The following is a 15,545-nucleotide window of genomic DNA, read 5'->3' as shown; positions in this document are numbered from 1 at the left end:
AAAAAGAAGGTAAGCCAGTGCCCTGGTTGGTGTGGCTCCACCAGTGGATTAAATGCAGGCCTGTGCATCAAAAGGTCACTGGTTTAATTTCCAGTTGGGGACATGCCTGGGTTGCTGGCCGGGCCCTCAGTAGTGAATGCTTGAGAGGCAACTACACACTGATGTGTCTCTCCTTCTTTCTCCCTCTCTTCTCCTCTATAAAATAAGTTAAAATGTTTTAAAAATGAAGGTAAGTCCTAAAGGGGTAATATTTCTCCAAATGGCTGGGTGGCGGACACTGGGCCAGGCACTGAGCCATCGCACATGCGCCCGCCTAGATGGACAGCCCTTACTCCCCCGTCCCGTCAGGTACTTCAGTAGGGAGTGAACCCGGTTCACTTTCCCCACATTCTTGAACTCAGGGAGCACGTCCTTGTAGAAGTCCAGAAACTGCTGGTAGGTCTCCTCTTCGCTGTACTCCAGGCTGGCGTCGGGGTCATAGTCATCCCTACTGCACTGCTCCATTCCAAACGTTGTGAACATGCTTCTAATGAGGAGCGTGGGACTCGATGTGGGGAAATCGTGTTTACGTGAACACCTGCATAAGAAGCAAAAGTTTACACTCAGCAGCCCAATAGTTACATATTACACATAAAGACCTTGCTCTAAATTCTAAATAGAGACTCTGGAACTCAGATGTTTTGACTTAATTTTAATATAATAAATTTCACTTAGACATCTCATTTCAACACTGTGGAAATAACATTTTTTCTCAAAAAGAGTATATTGATAGTGACAAGCTTTGGTCAGCGTAGCTTAGTTGGCAGCTTTGTTCCACAAAGAAAAAGGTCACTGGTTCAATTCGTGGACAAGACACGTGCCTGCTGTGTGGGTATGCTCCCCTGTGGGGGTGCATAGGAGAGGCAGTCAATTGGTGTTTCTCATTCTCTTTTTCTACCTCTCTACGCCTCTCTCCAAAAAAAAAGAAAAGAAAAGAAAAACATTAACAAACTATGGCGTGTCATTAAAATGTACATTTGGGAATTACTTCCAAATACTTATACCATTCAGCTCCCTTTCAATGAAGTTCAGCAGCCTCTATATATAGGAAAACACAGGGAAAAAAAGTCCATTTAATCCCCAAATTGTGGTAACATGCAGTTACCATATGTGGGACTCTGGAGAGTACTCATCACATATGTGGGAATAATGCATGCAAAGCTTGTGCTTCATTATTTTTGAAAGACATTGTTTCTTTTTCTTTTTAAATGAAGGTCTGTCTTGAACATCAGCATCATATAGATGTTTATTGGCATTGTTTTTCCGACAGCACTCACTCCCTTCCCATCTGCGCCACATTTAGGTAATTTTCACAGTATTTCAAACTTTTTCATTATTTTATTTGTTACGGTAATCTGTGATCAGTAATCGTTGATGTAACTACTTTTATTATTTTTGGGTGCACCACCATGTCCATTTAAATGACAAACTTAATAACTCTATATGTTGTGATGGCTGCACAGACAAGCTGTCTCGTTATTTCTAGCTCTCCTCTGGCCTTTCCATTCCCTGGAACAACCACACTGACCCTATCCATAACCTTGGACTCTGTGAACTCAGCTGAAAGGCAGAGTCACACATCTCTTCCATTAAATCGAAAGCTGGGAAAAATCAAGCTCAGTGAGGCAGGCACGTTGAAAGGGACACATGACTGCCCTAAAACTAGCTGTTTTGCACAAAATGAGTTAGACGAACTCTGAATGCTAAGAGAAAGGTTTTGAAAGAATTCAAGAGTGCTACTCCAGTGAAGACTGGAATGACATGAGTGTGAAAGACTTATTGCTGTAGTTTACTTATTACATGTTATTATAATCAATAAAATTTTATTTTATTTTAATAAATGAGGTTAACCATCATAAAAAACAGGATTGTTTTCTTGTTTAAATGTGGTCAGTGCTGAGCTGACTCAGCTGTACGTGATAATTAGACATAATTAAAAAAGCAGAAAAATTTATCTTGGTTGGTAGTATTACCTGTAAATTGAGATTTTAGAACTATGAAGAAGATATAGTATCATACAAGTTCCCTTCTTGAATACAATACAGAAGGGAACCATACAGTTTCACATTATACACTTACAAATATATTTATTCTTTTCTCTTTTTTAGAATTAATATGACATTTCTTATAATCAGATTTTCAATGGAAATCAGAATTAAAATTATAATTTGTCTCACATGAACTCATTCACTATAAATCTTTACCTACTTTGCTTATTAACATAATAAAGTAAATTATAAAAAGCACAAGTACCCGTAATAGAAATATTTAAATATTTACTGAACCAACAGACATCAATATTTGTTTTCCACACAAATATTTTGTTCTGGATTGTTCAGATAACCCAATCCAGAAGAGAAGAATGACTCAGAGAATAGCAACAACAATGATCATAATGGAAATGCCAGCAAATGCTAAGATAGTATTTGCCTTGTGCTTGGCATTGTTGCATATGCTTCATAAACACTGACTCACTTCAGTGTGAACTACCTTATAGAGGGATAATTGTTTTAATACCCATCTACACAGGATAAAATAAGACAGAAAGAACATAAGTAACTTTTTAAAAGTGACAGCTGTAAAGGTTAAAAACAGGAAGCCTGTTCCTAAGTGTGAGCATACTCAGACTAATTATTCTGAGGAAGAATAACTTCCCTCTCTTCACTAATCTTGTCCTTCAGAGATATCCAGAAGACTGCAGCAATTTGTAAAATTACAGGGGCAGGGGAGAACAATGGAGGAAAAACTGGGACAACTGTAATAGAACACCAATAAAAACACCCAACAAACAGAAACAAACAACATAAATAAAAATATAAGATATTTGGCTAAATAGCCCTCCCATTTGGCTAAAAAATAAAATACAACCTTATTCTGCACGGTGTTTTCTATTAAAAAAAAAAAACAGAATGTTTCCTAAAACATCACTAATGTATTATTCCCCATCAAGGTTGCCCATACAGATTAATGAAGGCCTATGTACAAATCAAAAGGCAGAATGTCTTCATAAAGTTGTGGAAGGAGTCCAATGGACTCACCATCAGAGAACTGGGCTAAGCGCACCTGGGGAACAGATGTTGGTGAGTAAGCAATGGTTTGCAGAGGCGAAGCTACAAAAACATAGCAATGTCAGATTCTTAAAACTTCAAACTTTTGAGGGAGCCTGTGCTTCTCCATAAAAAAAGAACTCCAGATCCTCGATGTTTTCACTCTGTAACTCAGAAAATAAATAAAAAATTTACCTATCTCCGAATCTGCAAGCTCCTGTTTTACTGTAGAATGGACAGTTATCTCGGTCTTTCTCCATTATTCTTAAGTCCATGGGTGGTTCTGGGTTTTGCCATGTGGCAGCAGTTGTAAACTGTTGAAAATAACCAAGACTTGACTGGTGGTTTAAAAATCCATAAAGAATTAAATGTTTAAAATATTTTGGTCAAAAATAAAAACTGATTATTTTAACAATATACACACTTAGGTTGTAGCATGCAATTGAGACTTTACAAACAATTGTGCTGAGACATGAGCTGTGTGTTTCTCTTGGCTCCCAGGCATTGGCAATTATGCATCAGTATGGCAACCAGGAGCAGTCACCAAGGTTTCTCTTTGTCCACCCACTCCAAAAAGGGTCAAAAGACTTGACAGAGAAGCACCACTGAGAGAAATCAAAGTTGTTCTGAAGCAGATAAAACATACTATCATTGGCTAAGAGTGTGTGCTGTTGTTCATCTGTACATTAAGGACGAGAAACAAGTACAGCCCACAGCGGCGATTCGGTACTATTTTTATTCTTCAGTAAACCTTAGTTGCTCTTCTATAAAACAATCACAAAAGTGATTACACATATTCAGACTTGATCTAATAGTTTACTACTAAATTAATGTTACTGAAAACACTATTCTTTTTTTTAACCGGCATTTTTTAATTTAATTATTTCTCAAGTACAGTTTTCTGTCTATTTCTCCCATCCCATCCCACCCCACCCTGTGCTCCCCCACCCCCCCCCCATTTCCACCCCCCCTTAGTTATTGTCCCTGTGTCCTTTATACTTATTCCTCTAAATCCCTCCCCTTTTTCCCCTTAAATTCAAATAGCATATAATCTCACCTTCCACAGGAACCTAAACAACAAAACAAACAAGCAAGCAAAATAAAAACAAAGACACTGAAATAAAGAACAGGGGGACAGTGACCAGAGGAGAGAGGGGAGGGAATTTAAGGTGAAAAAACTATTCTTAAAAAAGGGCAAGGAGGCTGGGAAGATGGCGACGGAGTAAGACGGAGCGGATTCTAGCTCCTCTACTCGTGGGTGAAAATCCTGGCAGATCTATAGAGAAACAGCACAATAAACCATCGGTTACCCAGCATTTATGAAATTAAAAGACCAGAGATTGTGACCGACACTGAAATACCAGACAGTGCCCGTGTCAGCTACAGGAGCTGGGACTCACGCAGCCCCTGTGCCGCAGCCATAGCAACAGGCCCGGGAGCCGGGGAGTCAGGGACGGGAGCCGGGACACTCCAAACCCGCGTGATGGTCCTGGGCGGCAGAGGAGTCAGTTACTGGAGCCGGGACATTCTCGGCCCCTGTGCCGCTGCCGTAGTAACAGGCCTGGGTGCTGGAGGAGGAGGCTACTGGACCCAGGACACTCAGCAGTGATAGGTGACCAACGAGGGGACCAGCGCGAGGACCAGCGTGAGAGTAGGTGGAGACGGAGAACATCAAGATACTTGAAGGAGTCTGCACCACTGAACTTCACAGGTATCATACCACAGAAATTCACACCATAAACCCAGGGTGTCAGAACAGATCAATTTTAGAAGCTGAGACTAACAAGAAGAGTCTCAAACAATGGGAAGACAAAGAAACAATCCCCAAATGAAAGAAAAAGCAGAAACTTCAGAAAGAATGTTAGATGAAATAGGCGCTAATCAACTATCAGATACTGAACTCACAGCACTGGTTATTGTGCGGTTCAAAGAGCTCACAATGAGCTATCAGAAACTACAGGGGAACTATAATGATCTCTCTGCAAACTACACCAACATGAAAAAGAAAATATCAGCAAGGGACAAGAGGAAATGAAGAATACAATTTCCGAATTGAAGAACACAGAGGAAGTTTCAAAAGTAGGATCCATGAGGTGGAGGATAGGATCAGTGAGTTGGAAGACAAGGTAGAAAGAATCTCACAGAAAGAGCAAGAAAATGAAATGAGGCTCAGAAAGAATGAAGAGGATTAAGAGAAATGCAACACAAGATGAAATGTAATAACATCCGAATAATAGGGATACCAGAAGGAGAAGAAGAAGAACAAGAGATAGAAAACGTATTCGAAAGAGTAATGAGAGAAAATTTCCCTAATTTGATGAGAGAAAAGGTCACACAAATCCAGTAATCACAGACAGTCCCAATCAAGAGCAACCCAAAGAGGCCTACTTGAAGACACATCGTCATTAAAATGGCAAAATTCCAAGACAGAGAGAGAATCTTAAAGGCAACAAGAGAGAAAAAAGAAGTAACATACAAGGGAGCCCCAATAAACTTAGCTACTGACTTCTCAATGGAAACACTCCAAGCAAGACGAGAATGGCAAGAAATATTCCAAGTAATGAGAACCAGAGGCCTACAACAAAGGCTACTTTACCCAGCAAGGCTCTCAATCAAGATAGAAGGCCAAATAGAGAGCTTCCAAGTCAAAAGAAGTCTAAAAGAATATGATTCCACCAAACCAGTCCTACAAGAAATACTAAAAGGACTGCTTTAAGGGAAGGAAGGAAAAGAGGGAGACAGAGAGAAACACAGGTACAAAAGTGGCAATGAATGAGTACCTATCAATAGTAACCTTAAATGTAAATGGATTAAATGCTCCAATCAAAAGACACAGTATATAGCTCAATGGATAAGGAAGCATGACCCACACATATGCTGCCTACAAGAGACCCACCTCGGAACAAAAGACCATCACAGACTAAAAGTGAAAGGCTGGAAACACGTTTTCCAAGCAAACGGACAAGAAAAAAAAGCTGGGGTAGCAATTCTCATATCGGACAAAATAGACTTCAAAAAAAGGGCCATAAAGAGAGACCCAGAAGGGCACTTCATTATACCCAAGGGAAGAATCCACCAAGAAGACAATAATATCATAAACATATATGCACCAAACATACGGGCACCCAAATATATCAAGAAAATCTTAGAGGACTTCAAGAAGATATTGACAGCAACACAATTATAGTAGGGGATTTTAACACTCCACTATCAAAAATGGACAGATCTTCCAAACAAAATATCAACAAAGATGCTGCGGCATTAAAAGACACCCTAGAGGAAATGGACTTAACTGATATATATAGAGCCCTTCATCCCAAAGAAGCTAAATACACATTTTTTTCAAATGCACATGGAACATTTTCAAAGATAGACCACATGATAGGACACAAAACGAGCCTCAACAAATTCAAGAAAATTGAAATCATACCAAGCATCTTCTCTGACCACAAGGGACTGATAACTGGAAACCAACCCCAAAGAAAAAAGAACGAAAGCACCCAAAATTGTGGAGACTGAATAGTATGCTATTAAACAAGAAATGGGTCAAGAATGAAATTAGGGAAGAAATCAAAACGTTACTGGAAACAAATGAAAATGATCTCACAACAACCCAAAACTTATGGGACACAGCCAAGGCAGTCCTGAGAGGGAAGTTTACAGCAATACAGGCCTACCTAAAGAAGACAGAAACACTTCAAACAAACAACCTAACCCTATAACTGCAAGAACTCGAGGAACAACAACAAAGACAGCCCAGAGCAAGCAGAAGGAAGGAAATAACCAAGATTAGAGCACAATTAAATGACACAGAAACTAAAAGCACAATTCTAAGGATCAATGAATCCAGGAGTTGCTTCTTTGAGAAGATAAACAAAAGAGACAAACCTTTAAGTAGCCTCATCAAGAAAAGAACAGAGTGGACACAAATGAACACAATCAGAAAAGAAAGAGGAGAGATTACAACTGATACCGCAGAGATGGAAGGGACTGTAAGAAATTACTATGAAGAACTGTATGCCAAGAAATTTGAAAACCTAGGGGAAATGGACACATTCCTAGAAAAATACAATCTTCCAAAACTCAATGAAAAAGAAGCAGATAATCTAAATACACCAATAACAGCAAAAGAAATTGAGGCAGTAATCAAAAACTCCCATCCCACAAAAGCCCTGGACCAGATGGTTTCCTAGGAGAATTCTACAAAGCATTTAAGGAAAAGCTAACCCCTATTCTCCACAGACTATTTCAAAAAATCCAGAAGGATGAAAAACTCCCAAATTCTTTTTAGGAAGCCAGCACTGTCTTAATTCCAAAACCAGACAGAGACACAACAAAGACAGAAAATTTCAGGCCAATATCGCTGATGAACATAGATGCTAAAATCCTCAACAAAATATTGGCAATTCGCATCCAACAATATATCAAAAAGATCATACACCGTGACCAAGTGGGATTCGTCCCAGGGATGCAAGGATGGTTCAATAATCCCAAATCAGTAAATGGAATACATCACATAAACAAAAGCAAAGACAAAAACCTCATCATCATATCAATAGACGCGGAAAAAGCTTTGGATAAGGCACAACACCCATTTAAGATAAAAAACACTCAGCAAAGTGGGAATAGAGGGAGCATTCCTCAATATAATAAAGGCCATACATGAGAGACCTACAGCCAATATCATACTCATTGGGAAAAAAACTAAAAGCTTTTCCACTAAGATCAGGAACAAGACAAGGATGTCCACTTTGACTACTTCTATTCAATACAGTACTGGAAGTTTTCGCCACAGCGGTCAGGCAAGAAAAGGAAATAAAAGGCATCCAAATAGGAAAAGAGGAAGCAAAATGTCATTGTTTGCAGATGACATGATAGTGTCCATGGAAAATCCTATAGACTCTAGCCAAAAACTGCTCAAGCTAATTAATAAATTTGGCAAAACAACTGGTTACAAAGTCAGTATCCAGAAATCAAAGGCATTTTTTGTATACCAACAATGAATCAGCAGAAGCAGAAATCAAGGAAAAAATCCCATTCAATATGGCAAAAAGAAAAATAAAATATCTGGGAATAAACCTAACTAAGGAGGTAAAAAACCCATAAGCAGAAAACTACACAGCCCTGAAGAAAGAAATCAAGGAAGACACAAACAAATGGAAACATATACCTTGTTCATGGATTGGAAGAATTAACATCATCAAAATGTCCGTACTACCCAAAGCAATATACAGATTCCATGCAATCCCTATAAAAGTACCAATGGCATATTTCACAGACATAGAACAAACACTTCAAAAATTTATATGGAAAAATAAACGACCCTGAATAGCAGCTGCACTTTTGAGAAAGAAGAACAACGTAGGAGGGAGCACAACACCTGATATCAAACTGTATTACAAGGCCACTGTAATCAAAACAGCCTGGTACTGGCATAAAAACAGGCACATAGACCAATGGAACAGAACAGAGAGCCCAGAAATCAACCCAACTCTCTACAGTCAATTAATATTTGAGAAAGGGGGCAGTAACATAAAAAAGAGTAAAGACAGCCTCTTCAACAAATGGTGTTGAGAGAACTGGACAGATATGTGAAAAAAATGAAACTTGAGCACCAACTTACAACAGAAACCAAAATAAATTCAAGATGGATAAAAGACTCAAATATAAGCCGCGACACCATTAAAGTCCTAGAGGAGAACATTGGCAGGAAAAGCTCAGATATTTCAAGCAGCAACATTTTTACTGATATGTCCCCTAAGAATAAACAAATGGGATCTCATCAAAATAAAAAGCTTCTGCATGGCTAAAGAAAACAGTATTAAATTAAAAAGACAACCAACTGTATGGGAAAACATATTTGCCAATGATACCTCAGACATAAAAAAAAGTGCTTGAAAATAAAAAGGTTTAATCTCCAAAATATACAAAGAACTTACACGACTCCATGCTAGGCAGACAACCAACCCAATTAAAAAATGGGAAAAGGACTTGAACAGACACTTCTCCAAGGAGGACATACAGAATATCCAGAGGCACATGAAGAGATGCTCAATATCGTTAGCTATCAGAGAGATGCAAATTAAAACCACAATGAGACACCACTTTACACCTGTCAGGATGGCTATCATAAACAAAGCAACAAATGACAAATGTTGGAGAGGTTGTGGGGAAAAGGGAACTCTAATTCAGTGTTGGTGAAATTGCTGACTGGTACAAACACTGTGGAAAACAGTATGGAGTTTTCTCAGAAAAATAAAAACCTGCCTTTTAACCCAACAATTCCACTGCTGGGATTATATCCTAAGAATCCTAAAACATCAATATCAAAGAACCTATGCACCACGATGTTCATAGCAGCACAATTTACAATAGCCAAGAGTCGGAAGCAACCAAGGTGCCCATCAGTAAATGAGTGGATCGAAAAATTGTGGTACATATACACAATAGAATTCTATGCAGCAGAGAGAAAGAAGGAGCTGCTACCCTTTTGCAACAACATGGATGGAAGTGGAAAGCATTATGCCGAGTGAAATAGGCCAGGTGCTGAAAGACAAATACCATATGATGTCACCTTCAACAGGAAGCTAAACAACAAAACAAACAAGCAAGCAGAAAAAAAAACAAAAACAAAGACACTGAAATAGAGAACAAGGGGACAGTGACCAGAGGGGAGAGGGAAGGGAATTTAAGGCGAAAAAGGGGGATGGATTTGGAGGAACAAATAGGAAGGACACAGGGACGAGAACTAAGGGGGGGTGGAAATGGGACGGAGGTGGGGAGCACGGGGTGGGGGCCGGCGGCTGGGAGGGGAGAAATGGACAAAAAAAGTGTACTTGAAAAACAACTAAATAAAATTTTAAGAAAGGGTAGTAATGGGTCTCAAATACTAAATAAAATATTTTGAAAATATCACATTTTCAGTCCACTCCAGTGTCTTTCCCCCTGCTTTCTGTCAATGCACACACAGAACTAACGAAAAAATGGATGCCAAGTGAGTCACAATCAGTTTACTAGATAAAAACTTCACATACAACAATTTTCAAAATGCTGCACATGGAAAGGTTCATGTTTTATTTTGTTGTCCATAGCACTGACCCCCTGGAAGATTTCAAAGGAATACAGGTAAGAATTTTAATTTAGATAAAAAAATGTAATAAAATACACTGGAAAAATATATAAAGACTATTCCTATTACCACAGACAACACATTTTAGGTTTTAAGATGAGGTATCAGTGACTATTACTGAGATACAATGCTAGCCAAAACATTTAATGAAACCTAGAATATGACACGTATAGCAGCATTTAGGATTTATGGGGTATTTCAAACTTACTGATAAGGCAAAATAAGTTCTGCAATATTCCACTAAATTTCTACCCAACTAGCATTAAAACAAGTTTTAATTGCTAGACTTGTGACCCTAACCCTTAAGTATTCCATAAAATGACCTCTACCAAATCATTTAAGAATGCTCCATAACTAGTGCTCAAAACCAAACCCTTCTCCCCTTTATCACTCATGTAAGTGCCCCATCTCAGTAAATGGTGCTACAACTTACTTGTCAACTTGTTCAAACGAATAGCTAACAGCATGTCTTGCATTCTCCCTTTTGCTCCCCTCTGTTCCCTCACTCTTCCACGATCTGATTGACTCTATTGCAACATACCCAAAAATCTGTGTACTTATCTTTATTAAGCACTAAGTTAATTCAAACTATATTCATATTCTATCTGAAACAACAGTATTCTAAGTGGTCACCTTTCGATATCCTTGCCTCTTCAGTTCGTGTTACTCACTGCCCATTCTTCACATAAAATTGTGTGAACCATCAATGAAAAGTAAAGACAATGACTTCCCATTACACTTAACATAAAAATTCAATTCAGGAAGTCTTATGTGTCCTGACCCTATCTACTCTGTTCACCTGCCCCCCATCCTTAAGGAAGGCACTCTGGACTTCTGTGAGTTCCATGCTCACATCTCTTCCCTTAGCTTTGTTTTATTCTGCCTAAGATCTTTGTACTCTAGCTGTTAGCTTCAACAGCGGCTCCTAAGAGAAGTGCTCCTTGACCATGTAATCTAAAGAACTATAATAATCCATGCAACACTCCATTCCATCTCCCACTACTCTCTCACATTACCTTGCTTTTCTTCTTTGTACTACTCACTGCCATTTAAAATTATCTTTTTCTCAACCCATCATGTGGCTACCCATCTAGAAAATAAATTCAGTAAGAACAGGGACTGTGTGTTTTACACTGTCCTATCTCCATCAAATGGAGAACCATCTAGCAGAAAGCAGACCAACATACTGCATATTCCCTTATATATGCTGAGAATTCACTTCATTTTACTGTTTCTATTTAATTCCTACTAGGCTTTCTTAAAAATCAAAGAAATCAAAGCATTTAAAAGCTTAGTTTTTACCCGATCCCTCAAAGATCTCAACGGAAGAATATTCTTTTAGAACAGGAATGAATTCCTAACAGGTCAAAAAGCAACAATTTTTGATGTCTTGAAAACCCAAAATGATCTATCTTGCTGTACCTAGAAAGCAGTACTCAAATAAAAGTACCTAAAATTTGGACTGGAGTTAAGTAATGATCTCAGATACAAGTGCCGAACACCCCAGAAACTATCTCTACCCCATCATGAATAGGATTAACCAAATGCCTATTTCCTCATTAACACATGGTTAACTACTCAACTTTATCTTATTCAAAACTTGGCAATATTATTTAAAAAATGCTTCCTTATGAATTAGTCAAAGGTTACCTGTAATATTTTTCAAATAAACATTAGTACTAAGGAACTATCAAAATATACCAAGTCAGTGATGAAAAACAATCCTCGAAGTTATGAAGAATATTAACACGTAAGTTAAAATTTATTTTCTTTAGTAAGCAATTAGTCTTTTACCAACAGAAACCAACAATCAAATCAAGATTTAATAACCACATCAAAAAAAATCTAATTTTGATCTCTAATTTCTCTAACTGAAATACTTCTTGCTGACATCTGAATTAGCAGTTAAGCCTTGAAGATACTAGTAAAACATGGCAACTATACAAAATATTATTCTCCAAAGAAGGCAACCCCCACACGACAGAACCCTAGAATAACAAGACCATTTGCTTGAGTGGTATATACAATAAAGCAGGAATCTGGCTGTCTGCTTTGGAAAAAATAAAACTTTTGTTGGAACACTGCCATATCTCTTTATTTACCTACGATCATCATGGCTACTTATGCACTACAATGGCAGATTGAATAGTTATTACCATAGATTTTCCAGCCTCAAGAGACTAAAGCATTTACTATCTCTCCTTTACCTTTTTTTCTCATATTATAAAGGGTACACTGGATACAGCTAAATAAAAATCTTAAATTAAGATGTTTTGGGGAGTTCTGGCCAACATGAAAGTATAGGTACAAACACTTTGCTTCCTCACACAAGCAAAAGAAGGATACAGACCAATTTAAAAACAAAGAAAATCCTAGAACTGCCAGGAAATCAAACTGCATGGAATTCTGACAACTAAGGAGATAAAGAAAGGCAGCAGACCACGTGGGCAAGGCAAGGTCTTGTGGACCAGTGGTCTCACATTAACATGCGGATAAGCTGGAGGATAAATGGGGTAGGGAGAGCAGCAAAGATAGACAGCGAAACACAGGATTTCAATGCAAGAAACTAAGGCTCAAAACCTCTGGCTATAAATTTCTGTGGGAGCTGAGAAGGCACACCAAACTCCAGCCTCACAGAACAGTCTGTTGCAGATGCCCACAGGGTCCTTAAACTTACACAAACCCACACAGCTGACTCAGCACCTGAAAGGCACTATCTGCCTGTAGCAAGTGAGGGAAGTTACTGTATAGAGGGGCAAGAATGGAGCAAGTGGCATTGTTTCATCTCTAACCCCTCTGCCACAACCCAGCAAAGAGGGTTGCCCCACCTTGGTGAATACCTATGGCCCCACAGCTTACAACATACCAGGTGCACCAAAAGTAAGAAATATGGTCCTAAAGAAAGACAAGATCAAAACTCCAGAAAAAGAATTAAGCAACAAGGAAACGGACAACCTACCAGATGTGGAGTTCACAACACTGGTAATCAGATGCTCACAGAAACAACTGAGCTTGGTTGCAAAATGAAGTAAGAAATGAAAGCTATACAAAGTCAAGTAAAGCAAAGTCTACAGGGAACCAACAGTGAAGGGAAGGAAACTGGGTCTCAAATCAGTGATTTGGAACAAAAGGAAGAAATGAACATTCAATCAGAACAGAACAAAGAAAGAATTTTTAAAAATAAGGAGAGGCTGAGGAATCTCTGGGACAATTTTAAAAGCTCCAACATCTGAATAACAGGGGTGCCAGAAAAAGAAGAGGAAGATAAGAAATTGAATACTCATTTGAACAAATGATGAAGAAAAACTTCCCAAATCTGGCAAAGGAAATACACTTCCAGGAAGTCCAGGAAGCTCAGAGTCCCAAAGAAGTTGGATCCAAGGAAGCACACGCCAAGGCACACTGTAATTAAATCACCCGACATTAAAAATTAGAAGAGAATCTTAAAAACAGCAGAAAAGGAGACAGTTACCTACAAAGGAATTCCCACCAGACTGCCAGCTGACTTCTCAAAAGAAACCTTGCAGACAAGAAGAGGCTGGAAAGAAGAATTTGTAGTCATGAAAGGCAAAGACCGACACTTAACGTGACTCCACCCAGCAAAGCTATCATTTAAAAGGGGAGGGCAGATAAAGTGCTTCCCAAATAAGGTCAAGTTAAATGAGTTCACCATCACCAAGCCCCATTATTATATAAAATGTTAAAGGGACTTATCCCAGCCATAGAAGAGCAAAAACTATGAACAGTGAAATAACAAACTTAGAGCTATCAAACTGGACCTAAAAACAAAAACAAAGAAAGCAAATAAGGAGAACAGGAACAGAATTCACAGAAATGAAGATCACATAGGGTTATCAGTGGGTGTGGGTGAGGGAGAATGGGGGAAAATGGCACAGGGAATAAGCAGCATATATGGGAACCTGGCTGGTATAGACTGAGTGCCGGCCTGAGAGTTGCCAACAATTCCCAGTCAGGGTATGTGCCTGGGTTGCAGGCCAGGTCCCCACTAGGGGGCATTCGAGAGGCAACCACAAACTGATGTTTCGCTCCCTCTCTTTCTCTCTCCTGTCCCCTCTCTCTAAATATAAAAAAGTCTCAAAGATAAAGAAGCATATGACATGACATGACATGACATGACATGAACATGAACTAAGGCTGGGATGATGCTGGAGGGTGGGGCGTGCAAGACTGAGAGGAATGAAGGGGAGAACAAAATTTGGACAACTGTAATAGCCTAATCAATAAAAAATAAGTTTAAAAATGACAGTTTTCCCTGACATTTAATGGACCTCATTCAACTCAAATAAAGCATCAGAAGAAAACTCTGCTATATGTCTGTCCTAAAAAAGTACAATTTTTTTCCTAAATGCAAACAAAGAGTCAAACCTATTGCAAACCTACAGCTTCAAATCCATCACACACCATATATGCACACGGTACACAATGTATTTAGGTTCCCATGACAGGAATTTACCTCTCTTTCCCTCTTCTCCTGCAGCTTCTGCTCCTTATGTTCTCTTTCTCTTCTCTGATATTCCTCCCATTCTTCCCTTAACTTTTTCTTTAAAGGACAAAATAAAAGAAGAGAAAGGGAAATTTTCCAGAGTTAGTTTTTAAAAACATTTAACGTATGGGACAAACAAATAAAAATGTAAATACAAGGATTACACAGAGAATACCAGCTTTAAAGTTTTCTTGTTCAAGATATGTATTTCTTAATGTGAAAAACATTTTACATTTTATTTATATACTTATTTTAGTTAACTAATTTGTGGGTGATTCATTTGACAGAGTTTACCTCTTGTTCTTCTTGCCACCTTCTAGCTGCCTCTTCCTTCTCCTTCTTTACTCTGAATTCTTCTTGTGCCTTCTGTTCCCTCAACAACCATTGTTCATGTAAGCTTTGCCTATTGGAATAATGACATAATAAAATACAAGAACATTCTATAAATAAAAAGACTATATATATATATATATATATATATATATATATCTACACTTACAATACATTTATGATAGCAAAGGACATAATTAAGGATGATTCAATTTCACAAGATATTTCACATGGCTTTAAGTAGAAATACAAGGATTTATAAAAAACTAGAGGGGGTGGAAATGGGAGGGAGGGAGGGCCGGGTGGGTGGGCTGGGATGGGAGTAGAAGACAGAAAACTGTACTTGAACAACAATGTAAAAAAAGCATTTACAAGATTCTTTGTAAGTAGACATTTTGGAAAAGAACTGTACTTCAACAACTATCTGCTTAAAATAAAAGGTAACAAAAAGGTTAGTCACTGCTTCCACATTTGTGAAACTTCTCACATTAAAACA

General features: G+C 38.4%; 1 protein-coding gene across 1 annotated transcript in view; it reads right to left on the bottom strand.

Annotated features, from left to right (window-relative positions):
- LOC128628176 (U2 small nuclear ribonucleoprotein auxiliary factor 35 kDa subunit-related protein 2-like) overlaps positions 1-15,122 on the bottom strand; it is a gene marked incomplete at its 5' end in the record, with an annotated part of 34,670 nt that extends 19,548 nt beyond the window's left edge. The window contains 4 exons of the mRNA XM_053670359.1: positions 370-577; positions 3,282-3,400; positions 14,690-14,776; positions 15,014-15,122. Of these exons, the coding sequence (XP_053526334.1) occupies positions 370-577; positions 3,282-3,400; positions 14,690-14,776; positions 15,014-15,122 (523 nt within the window). The remainder of the gene's footprint in view (positions 1-369; positions 578-3,281; positions 3,401-14,689; positions 14,777-15,013) is intronic.
- Positions 15,123-15,545: the final 423 nt, after the last annotated feature.

This window comes from Artibeus jamaicensis, unplaced genomic scaffold (assembly GCF_021234435.1).
Source record: "Artibeus jamaicensis isolate MK-2021 breed Jamaican fruit bat unplaced genomic scaffold, CSHL_Jam_final contig_570, whole genome shotgun sequence".
NCBI lineage: Eukaryota > Metazoa > Chordata > Mammalia > Chiroptera > Phyllostomidae > Artibeus > Artibeus jamaicensis.
This window is presented reverse-complemented; position numbering and strand designations above follow the sequence as displayed.